A 14,971-nucleotide genomic window follows, 5' to 3' on the forward strand; every position below is an offset into this window, starting at 1 on the left:
CACACACACACACACACACACACACACACACACACACGCACACACACACCGGGGCTGAGATCCAGACTGCATGCTCTCTGTGGTTCTGTGATCCTCCTCCAGCTGCTGGTTCAGCAGGTGGAGCCGGTTGATCCGGGTGGAGAGGAGTTCTCCTCAACGGCAGAACCAGCTCAGGTCGCCGTGGATCCCGGGTTCAAGTTTAAAGACAGGAGAAGACAGCTGGTCGCTACGGCGACCACAGGGGACGGTGGAGGAGGAAAAGGCTTCTCATGTGACACCAGCAGACAATGCAGGGAATGGTCAGCTGTTTGTCCAGCTGCAGGCCGATAATGGCCACTGGCCGACCCGTTCTCAGGAACAGACACGGTGCTGCGTTACTGGTGCATCAGGAGGACGGACCAGTCCAGGCTCTGCTCCACTGCAGCTTGTTTCCAACAGCAGAGATCAGCTTTAAGCCTCGTCATGTGACAGAATGACAGTGACTAGATAAACTGACTGAACTAAAGGCAGGCGCTGAGGTGTTGGGCTGAGCTCACTCTGCAGTGGCTCTTCAGTCTAACAGGCTCCTCTACTTATCGTTTGGAGGAAAAAAACTAAAAATTAGTTTGAACCAAATGCATTTCTAAAAGTTTCAGTCAGACTCATCTGGCTGAGCTGGAAGTTCAGGGAGAAAACCTGAAACTGTGATTTTATAAAAATGAAAGAAGGCGTCAGAAAGCCAGTTCAGCTGGATGAAGTCCAACTTCCTGCCTCATTTAAAGCTGCAGTATGTTGCTATTAAAATATGTTTACTTCTCTGTTAAAATGATCATGTTGTGACAATATAAGACAGATAATGTATGAGAAAATGAGCTCCTAACTGCAGAAATACAACGCTGTCAGAAACAGCCAATCAGAGCCAGGAGGAGGGTTTTAGTGCTGTCAATCACCCTGGTGCACCTGCCCCTCCCCTTTGCTACAAAGTCGCACATTCTGCTACAGCTAATTCACCACAACACAGCCTGCCATGAACGCAGATAAATGGTTTTTCTGTAACATTTTTTTTTCCACCATTAACTCATTTAACGAAGAGTACGTGAGGATGATTGACAGCACTAAGACCCTCCTCCTGGCTGTGATTGGTTGTTTATGAGCAGCTTGGGGAGGAGGTTGATCTTTTCACAGATTATCTGTCTAATAACAAACTGTCAGAACATGATGACAGTTTTAACAAACCTCTGCTGTAAAGTGCGGCTGAGCTCTGTTTTAAATCATATTATTATGTCCAGGTTTGTTGGACCTTTTTTCTCGTTGATTCATGTTTATTAAAGGTCTAAATATGAACGTATTGTCTGAGCTGAAGGTGTTTTCAGTGATGTTGGATGAGCAGAAAGCTGAAAACGACGACCGAAGTGGATTAATCGGTTTGTTTTGTGCTGATCCAGTGGATCTTAAAGCAGCCTGCATGTTTTCACCATGAACACGTCTTTGGTCCAAACTACTGCAGTGATGAATGAGTTCTGATCTGATCACACCCTGAAAACGATCCCAGTTTGGTATGTGCTGCAGCTCAGCCGCCGCTCAGCTGCTGCTCGCTTCGTCCTCAGGGACCGGCCTTCCTCCTCAGCTCTGGGAGGAAGAGGAGGGAACAAAACGATGCAAAATAGGTAAGAAACCCTCACTACAGTGAAACAGCTCCACTCAGGACGAGCAGTGAAACTCAAACAGATAACAATGAGTCATCTGATGTGAAAGTACAACTGAGGATGAGTCAGATGGACCGAAGAGTGGCTACCAGAAATTATGATGCAAGGAAGAGAAGAGGACTGTCAAAAGGTCCAAAATGGAAGACGAGAGACGGAAAGAGACGGGCGAGTTTGAAGAGCAGAGAGAGACTGCAGCGGATCAGATGTGCAGGGAAGAGAAGAGGGCTTGAGGAGGGGAATTCAAGAAGCAGCGGTCAGTAATTGGGGGGTTCAAAAGTTGATCCACATTCCTGCAGAGTGAGAATACAGAACAATGAGCAGAGAAAGGAGAACAGAGGACAGGCGCAGTTTGCACCGTTCTGCTACGTCTCAGGAGGAAACCAGGCCTTCTCTTAATGCAGAATATCAGCAAACACTGGAAAATGGCCTCCATGGTGGAGTTCTACAACCAGAACCACTGCTGACCCAACAGAACACAAAGACCCGTCTCACATTCCCCAAAACCATCCTGATGACCCAACACTCACTGGAAGGTGTTGGTTCTGTTACATCTGGTGTAAAACAAACTCAGCTTTTCACAACCAGAACTTCTGCTCCTGGTGGTGGCAGTATGATGATCTGGGATTACTGGTCAGCTTGCTGGGACCAGTGGGACCAGTGGAACCAGTAATCCTGCTCCCTGCCTGGAAATCCTGAAGCAGAAAGTCAAGTTGAACTGAAACATTTAACTGCCAGAGCCTGAAATAAATTCAGAAGTTTATCGATTTAACGAGATTCATTAGAAAACCAGCTATGACAAAATAAATCATTGAAACCAAAATATCTTTTCTTCTAAGTAAGAAACGGTAAAACAGAAACACCTCTTGGGAGTTTTAGAAGTCGCCTTGAAGAAACAGGGTGAGGATAAAGAGTCATAGTGAGAAACTTTGTCATTTTAACACGTCATAACCTGTCAGAGGAATGCATCTTTATGCTTCAGTGAAATGAGGACGTTTCTTGATTTAACCAGATTTCGCTCCTCCTGCTTCCAGGGTCTGATGAAAGTTTAATATTTCAGTTTAACTTTCTCTTTCAGGATTTTCTGGCAGCTAAACTCTTCTGTATAAAGTGACTTTAGCATGTTTGGGTTTTCAACAGATTAGAAAACATCTAAGCAACATAAAAAATTCATTAAATCATGATTTTGGCTAGGCCTAGTCAAAGTATGGACTTATATCAGACTGAGGTACTGTGGAATGGAATTGAAAAGTCTGTTTACATTCCTCCATATCAGTAAAAGCTTTATTGGCAGGAACAAACACTGGTGGAGGAACCAGTTATCAAGAAGAAGCCGTTATAAAGTTAATCATGTTTTCATCATGTTAACGTTTGTCAGAGTGTGACATCTGTAAGGAGACGAATCTTTTCCAGCTCTGATTATAAACAACATGATGAGGCCTGAGCTTCAGTAAATATAACTGATGTCTCCATGTAGAGCGGATCTATGTAGAGCATTACACAATAGATGCAGCACGTGATGCTGGGATGGAAATAAACTGACAGAGTCCTCGTCTCACAGCTGGACGTGTCCTTTCTGTCCAACGCTGCTGTCCTCGTCTCACAGCTGCTGTCTGTCTCTCTGTCCATGTCTCTCTGTCCGTGTCTCTGTCCATGTCTCTGTCCATGTCTCTCTCTCCATGTCTCTCTGTGTCTCTCCATCCATCTCTCTGTCCATGTCTCTGTCCATGTCTCTCTGTCCATGTCTCTCTGTCCGTCTCTCCGTCCATGTCTCTCTGTCCATGTCTCTCTGTCCGTGTCTCTGTCCATGTCTCTGTCCATGTCTCTCTGTCCATGTCTCTCTGTCCATGTCTCTCTGTCCGTGTCTCTGTCCATGTCTCTGTCCATCTCTCTGTCCATGTCTCTCTGTCCATGTCTCTGTCCGTGTCTCTGTCCATGTCTCTCTGTCCATGTCTCTCTGTCCATGTCTCTGTCCGTCTCTCTGTCCATGTCTCTCTGTCCATGTCTCTCTGTCCATGTCTCTCTATCTGTGTCTCTCTGTCCGTGTCTCTGTCCATGTCTCTGTCCATGTCTCTCTGTCCATGTCTCTCTGTCCATGTCTCTCTGTCCGTGTCTCTGTCCATGTCTCTGTCCATGTCTCTCTCTCCATGTCTCTCTGTGTCTCTCCATCCATCTCTCTGTCCATGTCTCTGTCCATGTGTCCTCTCCCTCCTTACATCCTGTCTGGATTCAAACTTCCAGCTTTTCTCCTCATTCAGACTCACATGAAGATCAACTGTTGTCCTTTTGTTGTTGCCAGTTGATCATCGTTTCACATCTCGAGTTATCAAAGAAACTAAACATCGTGGATGTTTTACAGTTCCCACAGTAGGACCGTGGTTACCATGGCGACACATTCCACCTCCCCCTAACAAGGGGTCACATCCCACAGAGTGATGTCACTGAAGACTGTTTTCCCTCCAGTTGTTCCCTCTTGAAGAGTCGGTTCTGGGCCAGGAGAGCAGCAAACACCTCCTGGTTCTGTGGAGTCGTGGAGCCAGAGGCTTTATTCTGACCGACCCAGGAGGCTGACACCAGAATGAGAGCAGTGTGAGCTGAGACATTTCAGACCAGATGCAATCCTGAACTCATTTCATCCAGACGTCTCATTATTTACACAAAGTTTTAAAGGCAAAAACTTTTCATTGATGACTCACAGGCACAAGAACCTGTCCATGCAGGTAAGGTCAAGGTAAGCTCAGGTGGGAGGAGGCAGAGAAGGCCCTGCTGGAAGACCTCAGGTCACATGGAGGTCAGAAGGAGCAGCGGTGCAGATCTGAGGAAGCAGGATTCAATAAGGAATCATGGTGCTGAGAGCAACTAGGATGCTTGGAAAGATGTGGAGGCAGAAGAGGATCAGGATGATGACTCAGTGACCTACAGAGGCGAGGAAGTTCTGGAGGGATGATTATGATCTGGACAAACTAACTCAGAGAGCACAAAACATGTCCGCTCACCAAAACCATCAGCAAGGAGCGCAGACAAGAGGCTCATGGCGACTCTGGAGGAGCTGCAGAGAGAGTCTTATTCTGTAAAAGTTTTACTTTGTTTGACCCGTTAACAACGTGAGTGATGGTTCCACAGTAAACGAAGCACCAAATAGACCGGCGTTCACTCCTCAGTCTGATTTAATGCTCCATGTGGAGAACTTCATAAACCCGGTGCTGAAATCCAATCCACAGGATTCCTGATCCGGTTCCAGGCTGGATGAAGTTAGAAGGAAGAGGGAGGAATATTTATAAAGAAGTTAGAATAAATAATAATATCAGATCTTTAATGGTTTTCTGTTTATTAGACGATCTTTGATTTGGATGAATTCAACATCAGAATAAAACAAACTGCAGCATCACCAACCTGACCGAGAGGAAGATGAGCTGCGCTTCATCTCCTCACGGCAGATACAGCTCTGTGTGTGTGTGTGTGTGTGTGTGTGTGTGTGTTGTGGCCGATAGTCACTGTTACACAATCGCTTTCAGTTTCCTCGCCCTGCCTGCCTGCCTGCCTGGTGGCTCCCCGCCCACCGCTGCTCTCTGCCTGCCTGCCTGCCTGACTGACTGACTGCTGGGCGGACTGGGGCAGAACCGAGCCGACCAGTTCCGTGTTCTGTCCTCCCACGGCGCACACGGGCCGGGCTGAAGTGAGCGGGACGCGCAGGCGGCGCCATGGTGGACGTCCCGGTGGAGGTGAGCCGCGTGTTTTTATTTCCTGATTATTTCTCATCTTATTCATCCTCTGACGTCGCCGCGTTCTGGACAAAACTTTGACGCTGCCTGGCAGGCTGAACCTCCTCCTCTTCCTCCTCCTCCTCTTCGTCTGCCCCCACCACCATGCCCACCGAAACGCAAAGTGCGTTGCCGCGCACGCGCACATGCGGGATCGCGATGCGTTCACGCAAATCGAGCTGCTTGGTTCCGTTTAAAGGCTGTGACGTCATCCTCCGTAACTTTTACCGTCCGTATACGAGCGGCGCGCGCGAATCTGCGCGCGTGTACGGCGGCGGCGGATCCAGCAAAGGGTCAGCGCGGCGCGTGCACGTGTCGCATGTGTGTCACGGCGCAGCGCGGCGCCTGCTGATGTTGTTTTGACACAGATGACGTAGAACGTGACGCGCCTGAACGATGAGATAAGCAGTTCCACTCCGCGTGCGTGCATGCACGAAGGAGCAGGCAGGCGCACGCGCGCGCGCCGCTGTTTATTTGTGACGGACACCGAGGAGGATTCTGGGCTGGAGAAAGGATTCAGGGTAGTTTCTGGTAGCAGCAGAGTCAAACTGGCTGGATCCAGCTCTGCGGGAGGACCAGCGCCGCGCGCGCACACACACCTGAGCGACACGCAGCGGCCGCGCGCGCACGGCAGCTGCACCTGACAGGAAAGTAGGACTCCGCTTCAATCTGACCTGACGGTACCGGAGGCTCAGATATGCTGAGGTACTCTGACCCAGAACGCTCCTGATTGGACAGTTTCACCATGACACAGGCTGACGTCATCAATGAACAGGTGAAAAGTTTCTGAGCGGTTCGGTTCCGAAACTTTGGGCTTTTATGTTGTTGTAGTTAACAAGAAACCAATTAGATTCACTTCATTAAAATGAAACTGTGACGATTTTTAAATAATTAAATCATCCATGAGGTCAAACTCCTGTTTGTTAACCAGTAGATGGTCTCAGTTCTGGTTCTGGTCATATTTCTCCAGTCTCCAGATTAGCAGCTCCGTTAATCCCAACCAGGATGAGCGTGTTGCCATGGAGCCTCTAGGAGTTTACAGGAAGGAACCTAAAAGGTCCACAATGCATTTCATCTTCCAGTTACAGTCATGCAGCTACCTAAAAAATAAGTCGTTTTTATTGTCACTTTTACTGTTACAACGTTAATACTGCAAAATATTATCACCAAAACTTGCTTCATCCTGCAGATTAAAGCTTCTTTGGTGGCAGCCATGATGGATTCTTATAAGAAAGAAGAATCTGCTGAGTAATGTAAAAGGCTGAGAGCCCAAAGCACTGCTGTCTGAATCCCACATTAAAAACAAAAACAGCTAAACAAGCAGCTTGTGTGTAAAAATGATCAACCATATCAAACCATGTTGGAGGATGAGTGTGAGAACCAAATCAAACCTGAATGTGTCTGCTTCCTGTTGGGGATCCTACGGGTTACAGAACCAGTCTGGGTGGAACGGACTGGGAGTGATGGGAGTCTGGGTTGATCTGGCCTGATTTGAACAAAAACTGCAAACACACCAACGTTTTTAATCATAAAGTATTCGTATGGAGATGAAATCAAAAAGTTTCTGCACATGTCCAGCTTCCTGTGAGCCGTTTGAACTTTGAACTCTGTTTCTGCTCTGCAGTCAGCCGAGATGAGTTTCCTCTTCCTGTCACTGAAATCCAGTTTTTATCCACCTGGAGAATTTTGTAAATTTGTCAAAATAACATGACTCAATATTTATCCTTCATATTTGAGTTTTTCCAGCAGATTCCCAGTCAGACTCATTCTGTCTGCAGCTCCACTTCCTTTGGCTCTGGATCTTTTTCTTGTCTCTTCCTATGATTTAGACTCAGGCTGGACTCGTGGAATAAATCAGTCTGTGGTGAAACTCCTTCAGTCCCTGACATTAATTGCTCTTCACTTTAATTTACAGCAAAGATCAGAGCAGAAACGGAGATGATTCTCCAGGACGAGGTAAATAAAGTCAGCAGACGATTCAGAGCTGTTAGACGGGTTTCAACTGCCGCATTCACTGGCAGTTAGGTGCAACAGAACCGTCTGGTCCAGATGAACGGGTCACGACCCGTTTTAAGGTGTGTGTGTGTGTGTGTGTGTGTGTGTGTGTGTGTGTGTGTGTGTGTGTGTGTGTGCAGCTGGGACGCTCAGCAGAATCCAGAATGTTTTTAAAAATCCAAAACTTCCTTTAATTCGTCAAAGTGGGGATGAACTGGGAGCGAGTCACGCAGTCATCCTGCTACTTCCAGAAATAAACTTTATTTTTGAAAAAGTGGAGAACTTTGAATATAACAAACATAATTTTGTTGTCTGGATATTTTTTATTTCTAACTGAAATACATCACGCCTGAAACGATTAATTGGATTAATCAATTATTGAAATTATTGTCAACTAATTTAGTAATTGATTAATCGTTAACTTGAGCACACAGAGTAAAAAGAACAGCACAGTAAGTAATTAGGTCAAAACTGAAACAATACTTTAATGCAACATATTTTGCATTTAATATTTCAAAAAACTTTGTACAAATTCTGTAAAGGAAAAATCTGCATTTTTATCCAATGAATCAATTATTCATCAGAATGATTGATAGATGTTTATTTGTCTTTATAGACATCATTTGAATATTTAAATATTAATCCGAATTTGCAGCTGGTTGAACTGATGACTCATCAGATGGGAAACGGGTCAACATTCCCGACTTTATTTGGATTTGATTTCCTGTTTTCTAAACGTCTGTTTTCGTCTCCTCAGGTGAGATCAGTGAGAGGTTAAAGGTCAGCAGCGTCACCTCCTCATTAGCCCACCTCTGACCCCTGACGGATTACAAATGGCCTCCTGGCTGGGAGGTGAAGCTTGCCGAGTCGTCGTTTTCCCCGCTGAGGATCTGTGGAATGTGTCTGAGTGAAGGACAGAGACGCCAGAGGAATTTTCTCGGTGGTTTGGTGACGATGGACTAACGTCTGAGTGGATTGTGCTGTTTGCTGAACTTCAGGCTCATTATGGAGCAGGACTTCATACAGTAGGACCTTCGACCCGCTCTGCCGCTCGTTACGCTCGCTGCGCTTTCATTTCTGACTCTGCTGCTGTGAATGGACCTCCAAGTCTCATAACGCTCGGGGGAGATTCCAGACACACAGAAAACTACAAATATGGCCGCCACGGGACGGAAGCACTTGGTAAAAGACTTCAACCATTTCATCACCTGCTACCTGTGCCGAGGTTACCTGATCAAACCGACCACGGTCACCGAGTGCCTGCACACCTGTGAGTAAACATCCTGTTCCCTCAGCTTCAGCTTCCTGTTCCCTCAGGTCACATGTTTATGGTTCATAAAGTCAGAACCCAGCTGGCAGCTGAAGTAGGGAGGAGAATAGTTCCTTAAAGTTATACATAGATTTATCTAAACCACATTTCTGAAGTTTGAGACTTTAGGAAAGTCTGGATCACATGAAATTGTTGAGTAACTTGTGATCCTTCATCTGTTCATTAGAGGTTTGAGGATGTATTTTCAAGTTGGAATCGTAATGACTGGTCTTTGACTAGGACCTTTTAAAGGTGGTGGGTTGTTAAAGCTGCCTTTTTGGCCTTTTTGCCAGTAAACCTCACAGCTCCGGGTTTGTCCTGTATGTCAGAGACGTGGCGTCATGTGATTGGACGTCGTATCTAAGCTGATCTCAGCTGCTGCTGATTCTTCTGACCCTGTGTGAACCGTTGTGTCTTGCAGTCTGTAAGAGCTGCATCGTGCAGCACTTTGAGGAGAGCAACGACTGTCCTAAATGTGGCATCCAGGTCCATGAGACCAACCCCCTGGAGATGCTGAGGTGGGGTTCTCCTCTGACCCGGTATTCCTCTGTTCTTTCTGCCGGACCTGGTTCTGTAACGTTTGTCCCTCTGGTCTCAGGCTGGACAACACCCTGGAGGAGATCATCTTCAAGCTGGTGCCTGGACTCAGAGAAAGTGAGTCTCTGCAGTTTGTTTGGGATAACAGGACTAGATGAGGAAGTTAGAGATTCATGAACTATTACACTATCAGTTCTGATCAGAGAAACTCACCAGACGAAGTCCATCCACTGTCTCATGTCTGGAGGACATCGTCCCTGAAGTCCTTCATCCATCGTCTTCTGTAGAAATTCAGACTTAATCCTGAGATAAACGGAGCAGGAGTTTCTCCGCTGAGCTTCCCGTTTCTGACTGAGGATAATTTAAGGCAACATGTCGACTTTCTTCTGCTGCTGCTGGTTGAACTGAAACTAAAATTGCTAAAGCTATAAAAACATCTGAAAGTCTTTTTTATTTTGGTATTTCTGTCAGATGCTTTCTCTATTTTTATCCCTTGAGGCGTTTTGTCTGATGTTTTCCTGTAAATGTTTGTTTCGTTGCTGTGAGCCAGAAGAGGAACAGCAGGAACTGGAGTTCTGGAAGAAGAACCAGCCGAAGGAGAACGGCCAAGGTAAGCCGGCTCCGTTTCCCTGACGAAGCAGAGCTCCTCCTCATCCTCACCCTGACCCGTCTTTGTGTCCAGAGAGCCTGCGGTGTCTTGCTGACGGCGGCGCCGCTGGGGGCGCCGATGATGATGGTGAGGGCGGTGAAGATGGAGACTACCACAGGAGCGACCCTCAGATCGCCATCTGCCTGGACTGCCTGCACAACGCGGGTCAGTCCGGGGAGAGCAGCGTGACGGTGAGCCTCACGCCGGAACGCCTGACCTTTAACCTGACGGACCTCTAACTCACCGCTCTGCTCCTGCCAACCAGGACCTGATGAAGAGGTTCATCCGCTGCTCCAGCAGGGTTACCGTGGGAACCATCAAGAAGTTCCTCAGTCTTAAACTCAAGCTGCCGAGCTCTTATGAGGTCAGCTCCAGGTTTCTTCTTCTGCACCTTGTTTAAGCCTCATTAAATCACCTGAAAGGAAAAGAAAGATTAAGAATCTGAAATGTGGACATTGTAGTGCAGAAAGTTTTGGGTGTTTGTAAGTTTGTTGTAAGTTTGTTGTAAGTTTGTTGTAAGTTTGTTGTAAGTTTGTTGTTTCAAACGAGTTTAAAACAGTTTAAGAACAATCAGGTTCAGGCCAGTTTTCTGTTTTTTGCGTATTTTCAGCAGCTTCCATGGTGCATTCAGGGACCATGCAGCTAGAAGCTGGTGAACCGTCTCTGAATACTTCCTGGACGGTTCCAGGTCTACTTTCCTGAAACTTACAGAGTAACTTTCTGGGTTTCACAGGTTACATTAACTTACAGGTAAAACTTTAAGGTCCAGAAAAGTAACAGGTTACCTCATGTTCCAGCGCAGTCCCAGATGCTAGCCTGTAAGTGCTTAAGAACGCTTTGAGCTTCTATAAGTAACCTGGAAACCCTGGAAACTAAAAGTAATATTTAAAAACCAGTAATATTTAAATGTAAGTTTGATGTGAGTCATTATTTCCAGGATAAAACGGCTCCTTCCTGCTGACTGATCAGAAACCAGACACCCTCACTCGTTAACATATTCAGAGCAGCCTCCCACTCATGACCTCAACAAACTTCCCCTCTCCTCATCTTTGTCGTGATTAACCCTCCAGCCGGCCTTTGACTCAGACTCTCACTGATCTCTGTTCTTCCAGCTGGATGTGCTCTGCAACGGAGAAATCATGGGCCGAGATCACACCCTGGAGTTCATCTACATGACCCGGTGGCGGCTGCATGGAGAGAACGTAAGCCAGTCTCCTTCACTTCCTGTTCAGCTAACCGCGTCTGCATGCACGTGCAAACACACTAATTATCAGGAAGGCGTTTATCTGTGCAGCGTGGAGCCGGAGGCTGCAGGATTTTGATCTGAGTTCACTTCATTTGGTCTGAGTTAAGTGAAGGCTTGTGGATGCAGGTGGAAGTTACCGGATGGTTGTGGGTTTGTGTTTGAGTGGAGCATGAACAGATGCTGACTGACTGACTTCTCTGTTTTAGCAGGAACTACAGTTTGATTCTGACTGTAAGTTCAGTCATACTACAGATATTACAGCTGCTGCTAGAAAGTCCAGATCTGCAGCAGGAACTGGAACCTGTAGAGCATTTATCATAAAGGAGTAGTTTTAGTTTTCTCACAGGAGCAAAACGTAAGAACAACCAGAAACTACCGAATCTGAATGGTTGTTACACTCAGTTAATTTAAGTAACTTTTTTGAAAAATATTATTAGCATTATGGATTTACTGAAGTAAAATTCAGATTTTCTACCCACTAAATGAAAAACAAACATGTTTTAACCAAAACTTCACCAGACACAGACACACACCTGCAGTTTTTCTACAAGTTTCATCAGTTTTATATTGAAAGAAACTGATTTGGAAAATTGTTTTTTTTCCTGATTTTTTGTTACTTATATGAATTATTATAATTTTGGTCTTTAAAATACCAAAATTTCCACCAAACTTAATATTTTGATGATGTAATTTTTAAATATTAAATGATTGATAATTTGATCAGTTATGTATTATAGATGGTTACGTTTTACTTGGGTAAAAATCTGTTAAGCTGTTTTACTCTAATTTGAGTATATTTTTGTTTACTCCTCCCTCCTCTGAGAATAATAATAACAAGTAACTGTGTGTCAGCAGGACCGTCCATATTACTCTTAAATCAAAGTATCTGTCAGCTTCAGGGCCTTAAAATGAGCTAAAAATGAAGCTGATTCAACTCTGGATCAGATCCAAGTTAGATAAAAGCTTTGTGCCTGGAAGGACATGGTTTAAAACTTTTGCACAGGTCTGCGTCATGAATGAAGCCTGTTAGAGACGTGGGCTGCAGGTTGAGGGTAACTACGGCGTGCAGACAGCTGTGCCTGCAGGGGGCAGCAGATCCCGGGTCAGGGGGAATAAATCCAGGCCCATCAGCTCCAGCTGTGACCTTTAACCTCATGGATGTTGCATAACTCCCACTAATGGATCCCTTCCTCAGATCCAGAGAAAGATGTTCCACCTGATTATTCAGTCAACTGGTTCCAGGATGATCCAGTTTGGACTCTGACCGACCTGACTGGACCTCAGTAAAGGTTAAAATGCTGGGGGTGTGTGATGATGTAACCATGTGAAAACTGGAAACATGTCAGGAACCACAGGGATACTTCCTGTGGTTCCTTCCAACAGCTTCCTGTGGACATATAAAATCATTTTCAGCTCTAATTTACAACAAATGTCGTTTAGAAGAACTTTACCAGAAAAAAGTCATTGAAATCCCAATCAGACATTCATCCTGGTTCTGAAACAGACATGAAGCTCAGTTAATTATTCATATTAATGTAAAGGAGCATTAAGTTATTGAATTGCAGCATCCAGTCCTCCTGGACCAGCAGGGGGCGACAGAAGAAAACCACTACTGCTGTTTCTATGTGCTCTAAAAAACTCTAAAAACACTAATAATAATGATCTTTATAGATCAAACACCAAATATATCTCTATATGCATTAATGTCCTCTGTAGAAACCATCCACCTTTTCTCCACTGTTAGAGGTTCAGCCAATCAGCGTCAAGGAAAATAAATGGCGCTCCTGGATTGGCTGCTTTGTAACCACCAGCCAACAGCGTATCAAGTACGTATTTCAGATGAGCTCCATAGAAAATGTGTGAGTAACTGGAAATAAACGGCTGATTAACTCAGCAAGTCTGTGAAAAAAACTCTCCTGATCCGAAGTGAGGATCTGGATGGTGTCAGTGATTCGTACAGTAAAGGTGAGACTGGATGGACTTCCTGTGTTCTTACAGGTTTAGTTTCAGCTTCTCAGTCAGAACAACCCTAAATAAATTCAGTAGTTTAACCTGGTTCCTTTCTTTGTTTCTGGAATCAATACAGGATAAAGAGAAATCAATAATTGACCTTTTGAAGGAACATGTTCTGTGTTTGACCCGGTTCTGCCAGAACAAGAAGCCCAGTCCTCACTGGCCCAGTGGATCAGGGTTTAGTTTGGCTGATTAGAGTAAATATGATGAAATAATTTGAATTCATGAGGGAAAAGCCAGGAGCTTCCCTGAGCGGCGTCTGCCCGGCTCCCTGATGCAGAACCAGAACCAGAACCAGACTTCAGACTTATTTACGCCCCAAACGCTGAGTCATCAACATTAGCAGGTTGTTATTTTTAGCTCCGGTTTGATGCTGCAGGTAATGTAAGGAAAGTGACAGAGATGAGAAGATCGGATTATTTCTGCCTAAATTAATCTGATTGTAACGTTAAAAGGAACATTAGAGCAGAAACTTCATGGAAAATCTGTAAAATTTATTAAAAAACCATTTCAGTCAGATCCAATCAGGGCTCATCGTTGTTTTACGAGAAAATGCTGCTGCAGATTTTCATAAACATCACCCAGTATGATGTATCGTTGCTGCAGTCAAAGCTCTCTGTTGAAGATTGGGAAGCAATATTTAATATCTGAAAAGTTTTCACACCCCTTCAAATGACTAAATAAACCTGGACGGCAGAGCTGAGAAACAATCAGTTTCAACCTAATGGAGGGAAAACATGAGAAAAGTTCAAATATCTGCTTGCACAACTTTTCACTCCCTTAAACTAAAACCAGAACCAGAACCAGACGGTGGTCCAGTGTTCAGCCTTCTTTTATCCCAATTCTGGACTTGGTAAAACCAGCCTTAAGGTTCTCCGGGTCTCAGACGGTGAGGTTCTGTTATCGAATCTCTGGACTCTGAGGTTTATGGAGAATGAGAGTCAGAAACCCAGAGGCTCAGTGAGACCCGGTTCAGACCCGGATCAGACTTGGTTCTGTTTCCTGGGAGGAATGACGCACCAGAACGCAGAAGGACGGTGCAGCCGCTGTGTGTCGCTGACAGCCTGGAGCTGCCAGCAGCAGCACAGACTCATCATCTGCGCTACGCTAACGCGGCATTTAGCAGAAGCTAATGCTAACGCACTATACGCCCATGTTACTTAACGGAAGCTAATGCTAACGCACTATATGAACATGTTACTTAGCGGAAGCTAATGCTAAAACGCTATGCTAACATCCTGCTTAGCAGAAGTTACATCTGAGTTTCCCCACCGATGGACAATAAAGGTTCGAATCCATGACGCTACAGCTCTGAATATGAGTGTTAATCATTTTAAATGTTTCCCTTTTTAGTAAAATAAAAAATGACTTCCTGACCACAAACTCCAGCAGTGGTTTTCTTGTGATGTGTTTTTATTTGTATTCCTCCAACATGTCGGTCCTCTCAGACGTATCCGATGGTTCTGGAGTACCGGCCGCGGATCGACTTTGGCTGATCCGGCTGCAGCAGGACAAAAACAAGCATCCATACAGCGTCTCCACACCGACACCAACGCCTACAAGTGCAGATAAAGAGAGATTTAGATGTATTTTTGTACAGCCGATGATGAAGTGCTTCTGTTGTTGCGTTGAAAAGCCTTTATGCTACATAGAATAATATATGCTATAATATATGCTATTTTTAAATGTACGTCCCTGTGCCTAAAATCCTGTTTGGAACGATCATATCTCCAGTTTGCCTGTCTAACTAACTGTAGATTAAATGTTGATTTTTTACTG

General features: G+C 45.2%; 1 protein-coding gene across 3 annotated transcripts; it reads left to right on the forward strand.

Annotated features, from left to right (window-relative positions):
• Nucleotides 1-5,112: 5,112 nt before the first annotated feature.
• pcgf5a (polycomb group ring finger 5a) lies at nt 5,113-14,971 on the forward strand. 3 transcript variants are annotated; one of them, XM_007568013.2, is made up of 9 exons: nt 5,136-5,404; nt 8,196-8,708; nt 9,169-9,265; nt 9,346-9,401; nt 9,835-9,894; nt 9,967-10,124; nt 10,199-10,297; nt 11,046-11,135; nt 14,641-14,971. In XM_007568013.2, exons 2-9 carry the CDS (start codon nt 8,594-8,596, stop codon nt 14,686-14,688), a joined length of 723 nt encoding a protein of 240 aa, XP_007568075.1. In that variant the 5' UTR covers nt 5,136-5,404; nt 8,196-8,593; the 3' UTR covers nt 14,689-14,971. The 3 variants fall into 3 exon arrangements, with proteins under 3 accessions (XP_007568073.1, XP_007568075.1, XP_007568074.1); XM_007568011.2 differs by lacking the exon at nt 14,641-14,971 and having other exon boundaries at nt 5,113-5,404; nt 11,046-11,641; XM_007568012.2 differs by lacking the exons at nt 5,136-5,404; nt 14,641-14,971 and adding an exon at nt 5,437-6,218 and having other exon boundaries at nt 11,046-11,641.

This window comes from Poecilia formosa, unplaced genomic scaffold, assembly GCF_000485575.1.
Source record: "Poecilia formosa unplaced genomic scaffold, Poecilia_formosa-5.1.2 Scaffold216, whole genome shotgun sequence".
In the NCBI taxonomy this organism is placed as follows: domain Eukaryota; kingdom Metazoa; phylum Chordata; class Actinopteri; order Cyprinodontiformes; family Poeciliidae; genus Poecilia; species Poecilia formosa.